The sequence below is a fragment of the Hyperolius riggenbachi genome, chromosome 11 (assembly GCF_040937935.1).
Source record: "Hyperolius riggenbachi isolate aHypRig1 chromosome 11, aHypRig1.pri, whole genome shotgun sequence".
NCBI classification, from domain to species: Eukaryota; Metazoa; Chordata; class Amphibia; order Anura; family Hyperoliidae; genus Hyperolius; species Hyperolius riggenbachi.
Window position 1 is genome coordinate 229,445,242 of NC_090656.1, and position 20,715 is coordinate 229,465,956.

Here is a 20,715-nt window from a genome sequence, read left to right on the forward strand (position 1 = left end):
CCTTCCTGCTCTGCGTCCCCTTCTGCCCTGCGTTTGGTAGCTTTTCCTGGTGTGTGACCCACATACTCTATGTCCCTCTCCAGGCAATTGTGGGGGTAACCTCTCCCTAAAAAATCCCCTCCTGTTTCCTCTTGTACCTGTTGTAAGGGATAATATCTGTTGGATACCGGTACTCGAAAATCTGGCCGGCCACGTACATTGTTTGGGGGTGTATAACCTCCATATGCCCCCTCTGGTCTAACCCCCATGGGCCTTCCCCTGTACGAGGGTCTTGGATACTGAGCCTGTCGTTTGTATGGCAAACCACCTTGCCTTTGAGTGTTGTAGGGATATTTAACTCTACCCCCCCCCCCCCTGTCCTAACCCCCCTCCCTGTGGCGGTGGTCCACTCCTTCTATCCAGCACTGGCCCCCCTTGATTGTGAATCACTACCCGTTGGTCTCCCGCTGTCACCGGCTGTTCAGGGGTTTTGACAACTGTCTTTTTCTGCCACCTATAGGCAGTTTGGTTGGAATAGGCTTCTACATCTCTAATATATTGCTTTTGCTTATCACTTACTATTTCCCTCTCCAATTTTTTAAGTGACTCTTGCACATGGGCTGATTTAGTTTTATACTCTTCTGTGTGTTTGACTGTATCCATTTTAGATTTAATAACCTCCACCTCCTTCCCTAGTCTCTCTAGGCGACCACTCTTTCTCTTGAGCAGGATTTTAATCAAGCCCTGGCCGCATTTTTCCACATATTCAAACAATTCCCTATCATTCTCCTCTCCCTCCTCCCCATCATTAGCGAATACCTCCCACCTAAATCTTTGTGGGACTATCCCCTTTTTTTCATATTTCTCCAGGGTAGCCACATCCCACCATGTTTGACATTCCTTCTGCATAAGATTTTGTAAATTTCTAAAATCTTGATCCATGTTCACTACCACAGAACCTGGGTCATCAAAAATTTTATCAACATCAATGTCTCTCCTTTTTCGTAAGTCAAATAGATCCATAATGCTGCAGCGATGAAAATACAGACAGCTTCAAACAATAATCAATGATATCGCTGCGCAAAATATGCAGAAAAGTACTTGACAAGTATCCCAGCCGCAAGCAGTGTCCTCTGTATAGGAAGTCCAAACGTTATGTATTCAATGCTGCTGCGCTTTAAATCCTCATAGGTTCATCCAATAGCATATATGGGGGGAAAAAGGAAACAACATATAGTGTGTAACGTTTGCTTAATAACACCCTCAGTGATAAGCACACACTTCCGAATGATGTGATAAAGCCCCCAGCCAGGAGAACCTCCACCACTTGCTATAGAGTGGCCGCTCACCCTCAGTTTTCTTGTAAACAAGCTCAACTCCTGGCAGCCATTGCCTCTGTAAAAAACTTTCTAGAGCCAATGTAAGGATAAAACATAGCGTAATTCCGTTTATTAAAACATCTCATCTCATTATGATGTCGGACATGCAGACATTCTTTAGTCCAACACCTCGCCTTAGCCCTTCTGGAACCACCCTCCACCAACGCCTGGGCTGGCAGGTAGCCGACTACCTGACCTTAAGTGTGGATGTAGACACTGTGAGCAGCGATGAACCTTTGGACTACTGTGTGCGCAGTAAGGAAGTAAGTCTGGTCCAAGAAGTTTAACACCACTTTTTCCTACAACGAAGCATTCGCTGTGTGGCAGCAGAGTGGTGCAGCGGAAGTGTGCTGGGCTCATAACCCAGATGTTGAAGGATTGAAACCATTCTTTGCTAGGTGTACTTTGTTTTTTACACCTTGCTTTACCACATGGGCCAATCGGACGCCATCGCCCCTTAAGAGAAAGTGTCATTAGGGCCTTGCTGTAACATAGATTGTAGTGTAACTATTTCAACTAATGTACCCTTCTTAAACTTGAAGATTGTATACAAATGTAAGCAGACTGCAGAGTGGCGCAGCGGAAGTGTGCTGGATTTGAAACCATCCTCTGCTAGGCACGATTTCATTTTTGCTCCTCGCTTTATTGCATGGGCAAAACGGTTTCCATAGCCCTGTAAGAGAAAGTGTAATAAGGGTGCTGCCGTAACATAGATATTACAGTAGCTAAGACCACTTCTGGGCCTTTCTTGTAGTTGAAGAGATAAGTGAAATAGCTGGCTTCAGCTTGTAATGTTAGTTGACCTGGGTTTGATTCCTGGCCAATGTATGTGAGCTTGCTTTTGACAGCCTACAAATCCCTGGAAGACAAAATCAGAGAGAGAGAGAGAGAGAGAGAGAGAGAGAGAGAGAGAGAGAAAGGGAGGAGGGAGGAAGGAAGAATTACACTCCCTGATTGATGTATACTCATGCAGTAGTTTAGGCCTGCAATTTAGCATTGAATGTGATTTCTGCCCTTAAAACACTGCTTTGCGTGAAAACTAAAAAATGTTCCGGGACTTTTGATGTCTATCCCACTCAACCATGTCTCCCTCCAGGTGTTAGATGACTTGAAACATAATTATTTCTAGTTTTCAAAGTTCGCCTCCCCATTGAAGTCTATGGCGGTTCGCAAATGTTTGCAATTTCGCGAACGTTTGCGGAGGTTTGCGAACGTAAAATCGGAGGTTCGGGCCATCTCTATCAGAGCGCACACAGCTCAGGGGTAAGTCACTTCTCCAGGATCCACTTCGTCTAGATGATGCAGATGACAGAGGAGAACCTAAGAAGAGGAAGATGGATCCTGGAGAGGTGAATTCTCCCTGCTGCAAATGCTGGGGTTGGGGCACCCTCTATACTTGGTGGGGGTCTCCTGGCTAGCTATACTGGGTGGAGGGGGTCATCTGATTATCTATACTGGGAAGAGGGGTCATCTGGCTAACTATAATGGAAGGTCATCAGGTCACCTATACTGGCACCCAGGGTCACCCTCCTCATTTAGTATCACCCTCCTCCCTCTCAGTGTCACCCTCCCTACCCAGTGTTACCCACCTTCCACCTTGTGTCACCCTCCCCACCCACTGTAAGCCTCCTCCCACCCACCACCCAGTGTCACCCTCCTCCCACCCAGCATCACCCTCGCTACTCAGTGTCACCCTCCTCCCACTCAGTGTCACCCTCCCGACCCAGTGTCACCCTTCTTTCACCCAGTGTCACCATCCCTACCCACTCAGTGTAACCCTCCCTATCCACTCAGTGTCACTCTCCCTCCACTCAGTGTCCTCCTCCATACCCAGTGACACCCTCCCTACTAAGTGTCATCCTCCTCCCACCCAGTGTCACCCTCTTCCCACTCAGTGTCACCCTCCTCCCACTCAGTGTCACCCTGACTACCCAGTGTCACCCTCTCAACTCAGTGCCCCTCTCCCCCTACCTAGTGTCACCCTCCTCTCACCCAATGCCACCCTTTACACTCATTGTCACTCTCCCCACTCAATGTCACCCTCTTACCACCCAGCATCTCCCTCCCCATTCAGTCTCACCCTTCCCACTCATTGTTGTCCTCTTCCCACCCAGTGTTACCCTCCCAGCAGCACCCAGTGTCACCCACCCATCCCATTTAGCTGCTCCATCCTACCCCACCAGAACCCAGTGGAGGGAAGATTTGATGCATTTTTGTTTTGGGGTAAAATGTGCTCATTTTTTACCAGTTTTTACTTTGCAGAATTATTTCTCAGACAGTTTTGTTGAATTCATACAACTATATCTGTGAGGAGAAGTTGGCAAACTGGATGAAGAAGCAAGAAAAAGTAAAGAGGAAAGGAAGATTTAGCAATGATTACAAACACAGAATGCCATGAGGCAGAAACACCCACTTACTTGTGACCCCCCATCCGCTGACAGCTGTGCTCTGATACCCCCCGACCACCACTGTCACCACTGAGATGGTGTAATTAGCCCCAGACGTCAGGTTCTGAAGGGTGACATTCGTTGTGCCGCTGGTCACATTCCAAGTGGTGGAAGAGGAGGAATTCCAGTAAGTGACAATATAGGACTTTGTCACACCGGCCATATTTGCTGGCTCTCCCCAGGACAAGGTGATGCTGTTGGTCGTAGTGCTGGTAAAAATGATGTTTCCGGGTGGAGAGGGGACTGTGAAACACACAGAGGGAATACAGACAGTTTATTAACAAGAAATAAAGATAGTTGTATCTCAGATATTAGATATTAACTAGTTCACTACTGAAGGGTTTTTCCCCTTATAAAACAGAGAATTTTCACATTTCAGAGCTCCTCCCTTTCATTCACTAAAAAACTTTATCACTACTTATCAGAATGAAATGCTCTATATCTTGTTTTTTTCACCATCAATTAAGCTTACTTTCAGTGGTACATTTTGCTAAGAATTATTTTATTCTGAGGCTGGTTTCACACTGTAAACCAGCGTTAGCAATGCGGTGCATCGCTTCTGCTGCACTGCATCGCACCGCTAGAAACAGGCCTTCAGGGAACACTGTGTTAGTATGCGGTGTTCCCTGTCTGGCATTTGGTCAAGCAGGAAGTGATGTGTGCTTGTGGTCACTTCCTGCTTCAGGATATGTGGAACTGCACGGAAGTGTATTGTAAAAACAAGTTTCCACGCATGTGCACCACGACGTCACATCGGTATTGTTTTAAAATCCACGCTTCACCATAGACTAATATGACTTCCTGGCTGACGCAGATCACCACAAGTTGATGCAGAAGCCGTGCGGTGACGTAGCTGTGGACCTGCGTCAGGGATTTGGCGAAAACGTCACTTCCGTCATGTCATACCGCGAAAGTATGAAAGTCTCAATAGACTTTCATTGCCTGGCAGTGGGGTGTGGTAAAAATACCACACTGCACCACTCCAGTATGAAAGGGCCCTAAATGTATTTTAATGGGAATAATAAGAAAAAAATTAAAAATGTAATTATGTATTGGTTTTCAGCCATTATAGTCTTAAAATAATACATGCTACTGTAATTAACATTTAAATTATCTCCCTAGTACAAAGTATGGTGACGATATATTATTTGAAAATAAAGGTGTATTTTTTTTTCAATTTAGCAACCGTCACTAATTACAAGCCCTTACTTGCAAAAATAACAGTAATACACCATCATGACATACTATTAAAAAAAGTTGAGTCCTAACGTAACTATTTATATATATTTATTAATGTCATTTTTTTTTTTGAAAAATACAATGATTTTTTTTTTTGGGGGGGGGGGGGTTGGTGACTATGGGAGAGTGGGGGAGGTAAGGAGTTACTTTTAATGGGGAATGTATGTATATTTATTCAATTGAATGTGTTATTTACTATTGGGCCACTAGATGTCACACACACAGGTACCACGCGTTTTAAGTTCCGTGGGCCAATATGAAAGGAAGAAAAGGTGCAGGCTGGGTGAAATATATAAATAACCTTAATTAGTAAATGACCCGTCACCCCATCCAGCAAACTATTGAATATACTAAAAGATACACTGATCTTAACATAGACCAAAATATTTCGTTTAACCTGGAAAATTACAGAATAAAATATAAACCTCAGTTAGAAAAACACGGCCTGCGAAAATAACACATTGTTTAACAGGTTTGCAGAATTACTGCTCAGACAGTTTTGCTGGATTTATACAACAATGTTTGTGAGGAGAAGCTTGCAAACTGACTGAAGAAACAAAGGGAAAGTGAAGAGGAAAGGGAGATATAAACGGGATTCTGAACACAGAATGTCATGAAACAGAAACACCCACTTACTTGTGACCACCCATCCGGTGACAGCTGTGCTCTGATACCCCCGGACCCCCACTGTCACCACTGAGATGGTGTAATTAGTGCTAGACATCAGGTACTGAAGGGTGACAGTGGTTGTGTTGCTGATCACACTCCAAGCAGTGGAAGGAGAGGAGGAATTCCAGTAAGTGACATTATAGGTCTTTGTCACACCGGCCATATTTGCTGGCTCTCCCCAGGACAAGGTGATGCTGTTGGTCATAATGCTGGTAAAATTGATGTTTCCGGGTGGAGTGGGGACTGTGAAAAAAACAGAGGGAATACAGACAGTTTATTAAAGGGAACCAGAGACGTTGGGGGGAAGCTTTTATACATACCTGGGGCTTCCTCCAGCCCCATGCGTACGGATCGCTCCGATGCCGCTGTCCTCTGCTGCCTGGATCCGCCGGTACCGGGTCCCGTCATTGCCGCGAGTCGGCCAGTCGGCCGGCAGACGCGGCCAATTGTCCGCATCACACGGGGCTCCCTCCCTATATATATGTACGCATGAGGCTGCCTACTGCAAAGCCTCATGTGTATGTGTATGGAGGGAGTCCCCGTGATGCGGACAATTGGCCGCGTCCGCCGGAAGTGACGGGACCCGGTACCGCCGATACAGGAAGCGGAGGATGGTGGCGTGGGAGCGATCCGTGCGTATGGGGCTGGAGGAAGCCCCAGGTATGTATAAAAGCTTGTTCTATTTTTTATTAAGGTTCCTCTCTGGTTCCCTTTAAGGCTAAAACAAATTCTCTATTGCTTTCATACATTGGATAGGACCTGAATTATGCTGGCTTCGGACGTCACATAAAGAACATAAAGATGGATGGCTATTCACAACTGAGACAAGCAGATAAGCGGACATGTCAGTGGAACATTTTTGTGTACAAAGTGTCATCAGATCTGTTGTGAACATACATGTTGCCAACCCGGTATAATGTGGGCCTAGCCTGACACATGTTTTATTATTGTTATTATTGCACACTTATATGGTGCTGACAGTTCTGGCAGCGTTTTACACATCACACCAGATCAATTCCCATCGGTAACTGCCATAGAGGTCTGATGCACTAGTCCCATCCACCCACCCCCTTTAAAAGTTGAATCATTCATTGAAAACTTTCACATCCCAGCCCCAGGTCTTACACCCTTCACTCACTCCACATCCCTCCTCCATACACAGTGTGCCCCTTCCCTCTATAGCTTGCCCACCGATATGAGTTTCCCTCACTTGAGGTCTAACACCCCCTACTGGCCAGCTCTTTCATACCTCCCAATCTACTTGGACACAGAACATCCGGTCTTGTGGATATAATGGATGTACCAGATAGGTGGCATTGGGCATGCAGACAGGCCAGGAGGTAATGTGAACACAATACAAGTACTATGTACAATTTTAATGATAAACACTGCCACCTTTGACACTAATATAAACAAAAAACAAAAAAAGGAAGAGGACTCTGTCTCTTCTATTCTAAGCCAGGGGAAAGAAAGGGTTAACACAACCTTATCTTACTAAGAGCCGGTTCACATCACACGGGCCTCTGCTCTGCTTTGAGCAGCGTCCCGTTCGGCGGTGTCTCGTTTGGGTTTTTTTGCAGGCTTTCAGCGGCTTCCGTCACGATTTGCGTTTTGTGTCCCCACAGGTGGGCACGAAGATTTGCTGGTAATGGACCCTGGGCGCCGCATATAGCGTCCAGGGTCACTAGGAGTGATGAGGAAAATCAGGATCGGAACGCCGTGTTCGTGCAAATGCCAGTAAACGATACATGCTCCCGATATAAATGCTCCCCATTCACTTGAATAGGAGCATTTTCCCTTGAATGGGAACGTTACAATAAGTCCCGGACAATGGCGGTAAATGCCCGTCAAGTCAACTGGCCCTAAACAATACAGCTATCTGAGGAACTGTCTCTTCAGGAAGCAAGGTTCATTCAGCAGTGCTCAAAACAGGTAATAGCCGAAAAATGACTATTTGTCAGTTATTAAAAAATAAATATATAATTTATTTACAGAAAAAAATGCTAACAAAAACGCAAGTAACAAAATTAAATCCTGTAGTAAACAGTTTCAAAATAAAATGGAGAAGATTGGTAAACTCCCAACGATTCAAGGGTTGGAGGACAGGTTAGCAGGCCGAGGAATTAAACAATCTCTGTCTTCGATATCTGCCATTATTAGAGACAAGCAAACATCGAAGAGCAAAAGTCTTGTCTTGCACTTTTTTAAATAGGCCACGGGGTACCACTAGAGGAAGGTCAGGTGTCTATGTTGGAAGTGTGGAAGTCGACTAATAAAAGCATTGTAAGTTCTGATTGGAGGGAAATGCAGTATAAATAATCCATAGGGGTCCCTATAAACATCCTGAGGCCACAGAAGAATTAACTTGGTGCCCTAAATGCCATTCTGAGACACCCATTCTTAAACACGTCCTTTGGTTCATAAGGACCAAGTAGGCTTTATTCCTTTCCAGCAGGCCTCTGACAATGTCCGAAAACATTCCAATCTCATGCACCACTCTCATCATAATAACAAACCCTAGCCCTTCTCCTATTTGACATTGGAAAGGCTTTTGATACCTTAAGTTGGCCATATATGCTTTGAACACCCCAACGGCATAGTGTCACAGGTCCTTTTCTTAAAGCTTTCAGCGCCCACTTCTCCTCTTCTGCCAACCTCAACCTGCCTACCACTCAAACTGCCACTATTAAGATTGGACGGGGAACAAGACAGGGTTGCCCTCTCTCCCCAGCTATCTTTGTCTTGTACATGGAGCCTCTGGCCTTTCGGATTCAGCAGGCCCTTGATATTGCTGGGTACAAGTTAGGTCACTCTACCTATAAGGTCTCTCTCTTTGCAGATGATCTAGCTCTTACTAATTCTTTAATTTCCATACCGACCCTACAATGCTGACTCTCTGAGTTTGGTCAAGTGTCTGGTCTATCTTTTAACATAACAAAGTCGGTGCTTTTACCATGCAATATACCTGGGCACGTTGTCACCATGCTAGCATCCTGCTTGGTGTTCAAGGTCCAACGCTACTATGGTAAGTACCTGGGGATCAAACTCACCAAATCCCAGGCACTATGTTTGCTATAAACTACTACCCTATCATGTCCACCCTTTGTGACTTACTGGCTACCTGGTCAAAGGCAAAGCTGCCATTTTCTCTCAATGGCCATTTTCATGTGGTTTGCATGACACAATTGCTTAAACGTCTATACTATTTTAGAGTTCTGCCAGTCCTGGTCCCCAAGTCAAGCCGGGAGCCTCTGCAGCGGTAAATTGTACACTTTATCTGGAACCATAAGCCCCCTAGGATATCTACAACCACCCAGGTCTACAACTACTATATTGCTGTCCAGTTGGCTTGTATCCCTCCCACCCAAGCTAGTTCTCAGCTGATTAACCCAAAGGGGATTTGGGTTAATCAGGAATCATCACTACTATTGCCATGGACTGGAGGCCTTGGTTTGGTCAAAACTTACTCCCATCTCTAAATTGGCAACCTCTCCATATTCAGCTCATATGTTGACTATATGAAAAAGGAAGTACCATATACAGTATAAAAGAGAGAGAGAGAGAGAGGGGGGGGAGAGAGAGAGAGAGAGAGAGAGAGAGAGAGAGGAAGAGAGATAGATAGAGAGAGAGAGAGAGAGAGAGAGAGAGAGAGAGAGAGAGAGAGAGAGAGAGGGAGGGAGCGAGAGAGAGAGAGGGAGAGGGGGGGAGGGAGAGAGAGAGAGAGCGAGAGAGAGAGAGAGAGAGAGAGAGAGAGGGAGGGAGAGAGAGAGAGAGAGGGAGAGGGGGGGAGGGAGAGAGAGAGAGAGCGAGAGAGAGAGAAAGAGAGAGAGAGAGAGAGACACACACAGACACATAGCTGGAGCTGTCTTGTCTCTCTTTTCTGGACTCAGGTAGCTGGTCTGATTTCCCAGTTAATTGGTTAACCACTAACTCTAGCTCCTTTAGTGCTGTTCTTGGGTAATAACCCTGGCTCAATAAGACATCCTACCCACCATTTAGTTCAACATATATCTAATGTTGCCCGTTCATACCTCGCTTCCAAATGGAAGTCCCCCCTTCTAGACCTAACCACGGTCATTAATTGTGTCCACCGATTGATGATTTATGAACGGCTTATTGTCTTGGTTGAAGACCGCATGCCTCAATTCACCAAGACATGGGATGTTTGGGTGGACCGTGCTGATATTTGGCTTGGCTTATCTTTTTTTAATTTAATTTCCTTCCATTTATTCTCTGAACTTGTTTTTATCGCCATGGAACCTGAAGGACTTATTTAGTCTGTATGTTATGTTTTTTTTCCTATACTTGTTCTTACAGTATAACTAAAGCAGTGTATGTTTAGCGCTCAATTACCTTTTGATTTTCTCATGAGCCCCCTGCGTGGGGATAATTATTGCATGTTATATGCTGTACCTTTTTTAAATCTTCTAAATAAAAACTTTGAAACTAAAACCATTGTATTTATTTAACCACTTAATGACAAGCAGACTTATAAAAACATCTTGCTAGAGCAGGCATGGGCAAACTTGGCCCTCCAGCTGTTGAGGAACTACAAGTCCCACAATGCATTGCATGAGTCTGACAGCCACAGTCATGACTCATAAAGGCAAATGCATTGTGGGATTTGTAGTTACTTAACAGCTGGAGAGCCAAGTTTGCCCAAGCCTGGGCTAGAGCCTCTTAACGGCTCCAGGATGTTTTTATAAATCAAACAGTACTGTTGCCGCTGTGCACGTGCATGTTGGCGAGTGCACGTGCGTTCCTACGAGCGTGCACGTGAAATTAGTGAAGTGGTTAACATTTATAAAATAATTAATAGTAAATTAATAACTGCATAACCACCAGGTATCGTAGTACTCCGAAGTATAAGAAAATAAGAATAACACTTGTAATGATAATTGTTTACATTCCAATCTGTACTTGTGCTTATGTTTTAATGTCTGGGGCAAGTTAATCGACATGTCAGAGAGAAAAGAACGTGGACAAGGTGGCTGGTGATGTCCACTGTTAATTGTTCTAACTAAAAATCAACAATCTCTTGCTGTAATAATGAGTTTCAAGCTTTTACATACAGAATATAATATTAAAATGTTCTAATATATATTATTTTATCAGAATTGTATCTAATACAGGTAAAATTCTGGAAGATTCTACTCCAGTCCTTGACCCATGTACTGGGGAGGGTAACTGGCAATTGGCAAGCACTGCATTGGTAACCTAATCCTGGGCAAGATCGGCATCTTGACTATTTAAGTGACATTGAAGCATTTCCTTACAGTCAATCTATCATTCGTTTTGCATAGGCCTGTGCATATAAATCCTCAATATTGCTGCATATCTTCATATTCAGATATTAGACCAGCCCTTTACTCCATTAAAGAGTTTGTTGTATGTTCTGCTGTTTTAACCTCCGCAGTAAGGACAAGCCTGACTCATCCGGTTAAAAGTTGCTAATAGTGGTAAGGACGAGGTAGGCTTGTCCATGCCAAGAGGGGAATTTAAAACCGCTCTGCTCTTCTGGCTCCACTTTTTTTGCATGCATCCAGCAGAACTACATGTGCCCTTTAAGTAACTAAATTGTCATTAATGGGGTGGCTAGCTGAAAGAAAAGCACTAGGGGTCCTGAACCCCATGGATCTCAATCTAAAATAACCACCATTGACATAAGTCCAGCTCTTGTCCCCCCCCCCCATTCCCACCTCCTCCCCCCCCCATTCCTTTAGATTGTAAGCTCACAAGGGTAGGGCCCTCTTACCCTTTTGTGTCTTTAATTTTTTTTTACACATTTATTCATATTAATTTTGTCACTATGATTATAAATGCGGTATTTTGTACCGTTTCTGTATTTTGTATACTGGTGTATACCAATATCTGTATTATTAAGAACCACATGTTTGTTTCTTACTTTGCATAGCCCAATTGAATATGTTAGTGCTTTATAAATCAATAATATTAATAATAATGTGTCACATGGTGCTGGAGTCACATGACCCGGCTCATACTTACACGTGGCCTCTTGCACAGGCGTTGAAGTCAGGCTGCAGTTCCCAGAGACGGCCTGTATAGTAACATTATATAGTCGGCCTGGGGACAGTCCTGTGAAATTTGTCTGTGTTGTGCTATTAGAGACCCTTTGTGATGAGCTGTTTACGTCTCCCGCAAGATTGATGTTATAATACGACACTTTTCCTAAAGACAGCAGCCAAGTCACTCCGATAATACTTGTTGAATTGTAATTGTTCGGCGTGATGGAGGAGATTTGTCCCAGACCTAGGAGGAAAAGGAGGAGGAGGAGTACATTATAGTTATATATTACGAGCCATTTGTGCTAGATGTGCTATCTGTGATCGGCTAAGTGGTCTGTTATCCTATCCAGTCCAGCCGGTCCTGTGATTCATATAATATAATCAGGGCTGTGGGGAGTCGGTACAAAAATCATTCGACTCCAACTCCTCAGTTTATGAAACCTCCGACTCCAGGTACCCGAAATTGCTCCGACTCCTCGGCTCCAACTCCACAGCTCTTGCAGGGCTATGGAGTGGGTACAAAAATCATCTAACTCCAACTCCAATTCCTCAGTTTATGAAACTACCGACTCCAGGTACCCAAAAATTGCTCCGACTATAATGGCAACTCTGACTCCACAGCCATGCTTCTAATCAGGGAATCTGAGGAATGGACAGATAGGATCATAAACAGCAGTGCCACCCAAAAGCTAATTTTCCCTCTTTTTTCTTAAAAAAAAATCTGTCAGGATTTACAGTATTTGTAGCAGATTGGCTGGATTTCTGCATTTGTTTCAGTTGAAGTCATTATACACAAACTCTCCAGTCTCACACTTTTACTAACTTTTCTAAAAGCATAATCTGCTGCTTTTATCTTATTAAATAAAGAGTAGTTTCAGCAAGCCAGCTGTGCAACGTTACCCAATACTCACCTATGCATATGGTTTTTGTTACAGCATCTGACTCAGTGATCCCATCAGCAGCTCTTGTGTATACATAGAATGTATACGTCTCTCCTGAGGTCAGGTTCATAATTGTAGCTGATTCGCTGGTCACTATTGTAGTATTCTGCAGTGTAGATGATGATGTCACGTATGTCTGCACTCTGTAGCTGTACGAGTTCTGGTACTCGGATGGCTTTGTCCAGTTTAGGGTCACCATATTGGACATCACATTTACTGGCTGTAGATTCTGTACAGGCTGCGGCTCTAGAAGGGTAAAAGCAGATATCATTACACAGAAGCCTCATTCTCAGTAAAAAAGCAAAGTCCCCGTTATCCGTTATACTCATGCCTCAACGACCAGCCAACACCGATAGGCGGCAGCTGGTCGCATGTGGATTTCCATGGAAACAACGAGCGGCCATTTCCTGTCAGTTCACGGCGGGGAGCTCCATGAAGAGCATGCGAGCCTCCGATCTCGCAGGCTAAATGTACACACCGGGGAAGAAATCCTCGGTGTTTACATCGTACACGGCTGCTGCCACAGCAGCGCTGTAAAGGAGATCGGCGATCCCCGGCCTCTGGCTGAAGCCTATCTGAGGCGGTACAGGACGGATCACTGTCCTGTACTGCCCATAGTGAGGAGGGGAGGGAGGGAAGGAGAGGAAGGGTGGAATAGCGCTGCGGAGGGGGGCTTTGAGGAGCCCCCCCGCTAGGCACAACGCAGAGGCTGCGATCAGACCCCCCCCCCTCCCCAGCAGGACATCCCCCTAGTGGGGAAAAAAGGGGGGAAGTCTGATTACCCTGCCTAAAACCTGATCTGTGCTGCGGGCTGAAGAGCCCACGCAGCACATATCACAGAATAATCAGCCGGTCCTTAAAGGGATACTGTAGGGGGACGGGGGAAAATGAGTTGAACTTACCTGGGGCTTCTAACGGTCCCCCACAGACATACTGTGTTGGCGCAGCCACTCACCGATGCTCCGGCCCCGCCTCCGGTTCACTTCTGGAATTTCAGACTTTAAAGTCTGAAAACCACTGCGCCTGCGTTGCCGTGTCCTCGATCCCGCTGATGTCATCAAGAGCGCACAGCGCAGGCCCAGTATGGTCTGTGTCTGCGCAGTACACTCCTGGTGACATCAGCGGGAGCGAGGACACGGCAACGCAGGCGCAGTGGTTTTCAGACTTTAAAGTCAGAAATTCCAGAAGTGAACTGGAGGCGGGGCCAAGGCATCGGTGAGTGGCTGCGCCAACACAGGATGTCTGCGGGGGACCATTAGAAGCCCCGGGTAAGTTCAGCTCATTTTCCCCCAACCCCCCTACAGTATCCCTTTAAGTGGTTAACTGGAATACCTGATGGATAATGGGGACTGTGGTTTTGGGAGGTTTTGGACAGGTTTGGTGGCATTCAAATACTTATCGAGCCTCCAGCGATGCCTTGTAGCCTTCCTTGTAGCACCTAGCGGCTTTACGGTGCCGTGCACGGAAGCCAACGTGTTACCTGACCCGAGCTGCAGAGAGGCTACAAGACGTCGCTCAAGGCTTAGTAAAGATTTGGGGTCATGGGGAGGTTTGTGCTTTTACAGCCAATTGCTCAAGCCACTGGCAAGCACATTAATCCTGCATCAGGCAATCAATGCAGTAGCCAGATACTGGGGACTCCGCTGAGCGGTGTGTTTGTGCGGGGAGAGGTGGAATATGAAAAGAATGGATAGGAGGCGCAGTACAGCCCGGAGGACGTCCGATGACGTCAGCGCGCCGGCGTGGGACGCAGAAGTGCCGGGCCTTGGAGCGCAGAAGAGCCCGACCTGGTAGCCGGCCTGGCCAGGTCGGGTCGGCCACCGGAGACCACCGGGAGCCTGCGGAGCGGCGGCGAGGGCACCTCCTGCCTGCCACGGGCTGGAGGAAACGCCAGGTAAGTGGAAATTGATTTTTATTTTTTCAATACCCTCCCTGAACCTTCCCTTTAAGGCCAATAAGGCTTAGCTGTGGAAATGCATTGGCTCAAGGGTCACTAATTTACTACTAAAACAAAAAAGCCTAGACAGCTCCCAACCTCAGGAGGGGTACCCTGCAAGGGGAGGGGGAACCATCCACTTCTATAAACCCCATTTGTACCACTATTCACAGAAAATCCTAATAAGAAAATGACCAGTTACCCCATCCAGCAATATACTGGATATATTAAAATATAAATCTAAACATATTCCGATTTTTACCTAGAAAATCAGGAAAATAACCGATTCAAATATAAACCTTGGTTAGAAAAGCACAACCTGCAGAAATTATGTGTTTAAGTGAAATTGTAAGTTTCCATTAATCACATTTTTGACCAGTTTGCAGAATTATTGCTGACAGTTTTGGATTCATACAACAATATTTGTGAGTAGGAGTTAGCAAACTGGCTGAAGAAATGAGGGAAAGTGAAGAGGAAAGGGAGATTTAGCCATGATTCCGAACACAGATTGACATGAAACAGAAACCCCCACTTACTTGTGACTAGTGTTGGGCGAACAGTGTTCGCCACTGTTCGGGTTCTGCAGAACATCACCCTGTTCGGGTGATGTTCGAGTTCGGCCGAACACCTGACGGTGCTCGGCCAAACCGTTCGGCCACATGGCCGAACTAAGAGCGCATGTGATTGGCCGAACGGGTCACGTGGTTCGGGCCCGAACGCGCTCTGATTGGCCGAACGGTCACGTGGTTCGGGTAAATAAATACCCGAACCACGTCATATCTCCGCCATTTGTCTGTGGGTTTAGCTTTGGGTAGGCAGGCAGGGTAGTTCGCTCTCCAGCCACGCTAGCCAGGGTCCCCCCCAGTCATTGTGTGTCGCTGCTGGGAACAGTAGTACACCGCTCGCTCAGCCACACTATATATAGCATTGTTTACTGCCACTGTGTACCTCGCTCAGCCACGCTATATATATAGCATTGTGTTTTCTGACACTCTGTGTACACGGCTTAGCCTGACTAATATAGCATTGTGTGTACTGCCACTGTGCACCTCGCTCAGCCACGCTATATATAGCATTGTGTGTACTGCCACTGTGCACCTCGCTCAGCCACGCTATATATAGCATTGTGTGTACTGCCACTGTGCACCTCGCTTAGCCACGCTATATATATAGCATTGTGTTTTCTGACACTCTGTGTACACGGCTTAGCCTGACTAATATAGCATTGTGTGTACTGCCACTGTGCACCTCGCTCAGCCACGCTATATATAGCATTGTGTGTACTGCCACTGTGCACCTCGCTCAGCCACGCTATATATAGCATTGTGTGTACTGCCACTGTGCACCTCGCTCAGCCACGCTATATATAGCATTGTGTGTACTGCCACTGTGCACCTCGCTCAGCCACGCTATATATATAGCATTGTGTTTTCTGACACTCTGTGTACACGGCTTAGCCTGACTAATATAGCATTGTGTGTACTGCCACTGTGCACCTCGCTCAGCCACGCTATATATAGCATTGTGTGTACTGCCACTGTGCACCTCGCTCAGCCACGCTATATATAGCATTGTGTGTACTGCCACTGTGCACCTCGCTCAGCCACGCTATATATAGCATTGTGTGTACTGCCACTGTGCACCTCGCTCAGCCACGCTATATATAGCATTGTGTGTACTGCCACTGTGCACCTCGCTCAGCCACGCTATATATAGCATTGTGTGTACTGCCACTGTGCACCTCGCTCAGCCACGCTATATATAGCATTGTGTGTACTGCCACTGTGCACCTCGCTCAGCCACGCTATATATAGCATTGTGTGTACTGCCACTGTGCACCTCGCTCAGCCACGCTATATATAGCATTGTGTGTACTGCCACTGTGCACCTCGCTCAGCCACGCTATATATAGCATTGTGTGTACTGCCACTGTGCACCTCGCTCAGCCACGCTATATATAGCATTGTGTGTACTGCCACTGTGCACCTCGCTCAGCCACGCTATATATAGCATTGTGTGTACTGCCACTGTGCACCTCGCTCAGCCACGCTATATATATAGCATTGTGTTTTCTGACACTCTGTGTACACGGCTTAGCCTGACTAATATAGCATTGTGTGTACTGCCACTGTGCACCTCGCTCAGCCACGCTATATATAGCATTGTGTGTACTGCCACTGTGCACCTCGCTCAGCCACGCTATATATAGCATTGTGTGTACTGCCACTGTGCACCTCGCTCAGCCACGCTATATATAGCATTGTGTGTACTGCCACTGTGCACCTCGCTCAGCCACGCTATATATAGCATTGTGTGTACTGCCACTGTGCACCTCGCTCAGCCACGCTATATATAGCATTGTGTGTACTGCCACTGTGCACCTCGCTCAGCCACGCTATATATAGCATTGTGTTTACTGCCACTCTGTGTACACCGCTCAGCCAGACTATATACCGTTGTTTACTGACACTCTGTGTACACCGCTCAACCAGACTATATACCATTGTTTACTGACACTCTGTGTACACGGCTCAGCCTGACTAATATAGCATTGTGTGTACTGCCACTGTGCACCTCGCTCAGCCACGCTATATATAGCATTGTGTTTTCTGACACTCTGTGTACACGGCTTAGCCAGACTATATAGCATTGTGTTTACTTCCACTCTGTGTCTGCTGGGCCTGGGAACAGTAGTACACCGCTCACCCGCCACTGTATAGCATTGTGCTCTGTGTCGCTGCTGGGAATAGTGGTACTGTATAGCATTTCTGTGCTGCCACTGTACTGCTGCCAGTCAGCGTGTACTGTAAGGATAAGTGAAATGAGGAAGAAATCCGGTGAAAGAGGAAGGGGCAAGGGAAGAGGTGTTTCCCCTGACGGTTCACGTACAGGCCACAGGGGAGCACCCAAGAAAACCCACTCAATACCGCCCATGTTGTCCAGGACAACAACCCTCACAAATCCAAAAGAACAGGACCAGATAATTACTTGGATGACCTCTCAAGCGTCCAGCAGTGGGTTAAGCAGCACCAGCACATCACGCACGAGGTCCGAGTCCTCAGCCAGTTACAAGGAGCCAGTGGGCACAAAGCTGACACAACCGGCAGCGACACCACGCACACAACTGCCAGATAACCAGTCCTATGAATTACCTCAGGACACAATGGGGTATTCGCAGGAGCTATTCCCAGCCCAACAAACTTCCACCTATGAAAGGTCAATGGAGGAACAGCCAGAAATGTTGTGCCCGGATTCACAACCATTAACTGTGGGAAATGCACCGCGCACTGAAATACAAGGCGAGTCCGAGGAGGACTCGGAAACCCAAATCCCAGAGCAAGTTGGGCAGGAGGGGTTGCAATTGCAGGAGGTCGGCCGACAAGATCTGGAAGACGACGTTGGAGTGAGCTGCGCAGAGGTTGTTCTGGGGAGCTCTACTCCACGGCGGCGGCCCCCCACAATGACATATGACGAGTTTGAGGAGATGGAAGAGGAGGGTATGGACAATGTGGACAGAGACCCAGATTTTATTTGTGAACGAGAACATCGCCGTCGTAGCAGCAGCACAGATGAGTCTGTTGAAGAACCCACTGCTGCACGAGTTCGCCTTGTGCCACAAGGTAGGCGGCGCGCAATTTCAGGCACCACAAGCGTGGAAGTTAGAGTGAGAGGCAAAAGAGGAGGAAACAGAAATCGCCAGCAAGGAGGCAGGTGCTCCAAAGTCTGGGCTTTCTTTGAAGACTGCACTGAGGATGTTACCATGGCGATTTGCAAGGTGTGCAAGACTCGCCTGAGCAGGGGGAAAAGTATTAACAACCTCTCCACCACCAGCATGAGCCGCCACATGCTATCCAAACATCCCACTCTGTGGGCAAACGCGGCAGGACAGGGTACCAGCAACACTGCCTCCCTTGGGTTCACCAGACTCACCACCAGACCCGCCTCAGCAGCAGCAGTAGCCCAGCCATTGCGTGGTTCACAACATTCACAAACATCAGACGACGCTGACACTGTCACTTTCCGGAGTAGTGCTCTTGAGGTCTCCCAGTGTTCATCAAACACAACAACCAACAGCCCTTCCGTGTGCAGCGCTACGGTTCAATTGTCTGTGTCGGAGATGTTTGAGCGCAAGAGGAAATTGCCAGCAAATGACCCCCGGGCCGTGGCAGTAACAGCCAGCATAGCCAAGCTTCTGGCCTGCGAAATGCTGCCATATCGAGTGGTGGAGACAAACAGCTTCAAGGGCATGATGTCAGTGGCCATCCCACGTTACGTGGTTCCCAGCCGCTACCACTTTGCGCGCTCTGCAGTGCCTGAGTTGCATGAGCACGTGGTCAGCAAAATAACCCGAAGCTTGAAGAATGCCGTTGCCTGCAAGGTTCACCTCACCACTGACACCTGGACGAGTGCGTTCGGCCAGGGTCGATACATCTCCCTTACCGCGCACTGGGTGAACCTTGTGGAGCCTGGCAGCGATTCCTCACCTGCTACGGCGCGGGTGTTGCCCACGCCGCAAACAGCTGCACCGCCGTCCCTCCCACTGGATAACAACAGCAGCACCTACCTCTCTGACTCCTTCTCCTCCAACGCATCTCAAAGCTGTACCTCTTTCGGAAACGCTAACCCAGCAGCAGTAGGATCGTGGAAGCAGTGCAGCACAGCTGTTGGCATGCGTCAGCAAGCGTTGCTGAAGCTGATCTGCCTTGGGGATAAGCAGCACACAGGGGAGGAAATTTGGAGGGGAATAAAGGAACAGACGGATTTGTGGCTGGCACCGCTGGACCTGAAACCGGGCATGGTTGTGTGTGATAATGGGAGTAATCTCATTTGCGCTTTAAGGTTGGCTAAGCTGACACACATCCCTTGCCTGGCGCACGTGATGAACCTAGTAGTTCAGCGGTTCCTGAGGACATACCCAGGCGTGGCCGATCTTCTGTTGAAGGTGCGTCGAGTGGCCAAACATTGTAGAAATTCCAGTACTGCTTCGGGGGCACTCGCCAAGATGCAGGAGCGCTTCAATCTCCCCCACCATCGCTTGCTGTGTGATGTCCCTACGCGCTGGAATTCTACGCTGCACATGCTAGCACGCTTTTGTGAGCAGAAGAGTGCAGTGGTCCAGTACATGACGGCGCAGTACCGAGGCGCATCCGGACAGCTGCCAAGCTTCTGTGGATCCGATTGGGCCAACATGTTGGACCTCTGCCAAGTCCTCCAAAATTTTGAGCAATCCACGTTGCTTGTGAGCAGTGACAACTCTTCAGTCAGCATTACCATACCACTGCTGTGTTTACTGAAGAGGTCGATGTTAAAAATCAAGGAAACAGCTGTCATGATGCAACTGGGGGAATCTGAAGGAGAAAACGATCAGCGTGATGGTACCAACATCAGGCCATCCGCCTCAGGGAACGCTGGCCCCAGCAGCTATGACGAAGAAGAGGAGGAGGAACAGCTGGAGTTGGAGCAGGAATTTCATGCCACCACTGACGAGGGCCAGAGCGGTGCACGTTGGACTTCCACAATTCAACGCGAATGGTCAGCAGAAGCAGACCAGGAGGAAGGTGACGACTATGATGCATCACAACAACTATCACAACGCTCACAAGAGGATGATGAGGATTCTGGTAGGACTCTGGCACACATGGCTCAATTCATGCTAGACTGCATTGAACGTGACCCACGCATTGTGCGCATTCTGGACAACACCAATTACTGGGTTTATACCCTTCTGGATCCACGGTACAAACACAATGTTCCAAAACTGCTTGAAGAAAGAGTCAGACAGGTCAAAATGGAAGAATACCAGCAGGCCCTTGTGGAGACTTTAGAGAGGAGATTGACATCCTCCCCCTCCTCTAGCCAGTTGTACGCAGACAGACTGACTTCCGCAAACCCAGGACGACCAGGAGGGCAGCAAACAACGCAAGCCGCAGCTAGTACCCAAAAGGGAACGGTATCGGCAGTGTCCTTGGAGTGGGAAAATTTTCTGACACCCATGCAGCAGCAGCCCACTGAACAGCAAGCGTGCAGATCCACCTCCAACACCGATCGCCTGGAGAAGATGGTCAAGGACTACATGTCAGATGACGTAGCTGTGTCGAA

The 20,715-nt window shown here is 47.3% G+C and overlaps 1 protein-coding gene across 1 annotated transcript in view; it reads right to left on the reverse strand.

Moving 5' to 3' along the window:
* The window catches only part of LOC137537964 (receptor-type tyrosine-protein phosphatase beta-like), a 421,053-nt gene that overhangs the window by 281,752 nt on the left and 118,586 nt on the right, over window positions 1-20,715 (reverse strand). Inside the window, exons 17-20 of the mRNA XM_068259888.1 lie at window positions 12,651-12,926; window positions 11,720-11,983; window positions 5,681-5,956; window positions 3,776-4,048 (exon numbers count right to left, since the gene is read on the reverse strand). Coding sequence (XP_068115989.1) covers window positions 3,776-4,048; window positions 5,681-5,956; window positions 11,720-11,983; window positions 12,651-12,926 — 1,089 coding nt within the window. The remainder of the gene's footprint in view (window positions 1-3,775; window positions 4,049-5,680; window positions 5,957-11,719; window positions 11,984-12,650; window positions 12,927-20,715) is intronic.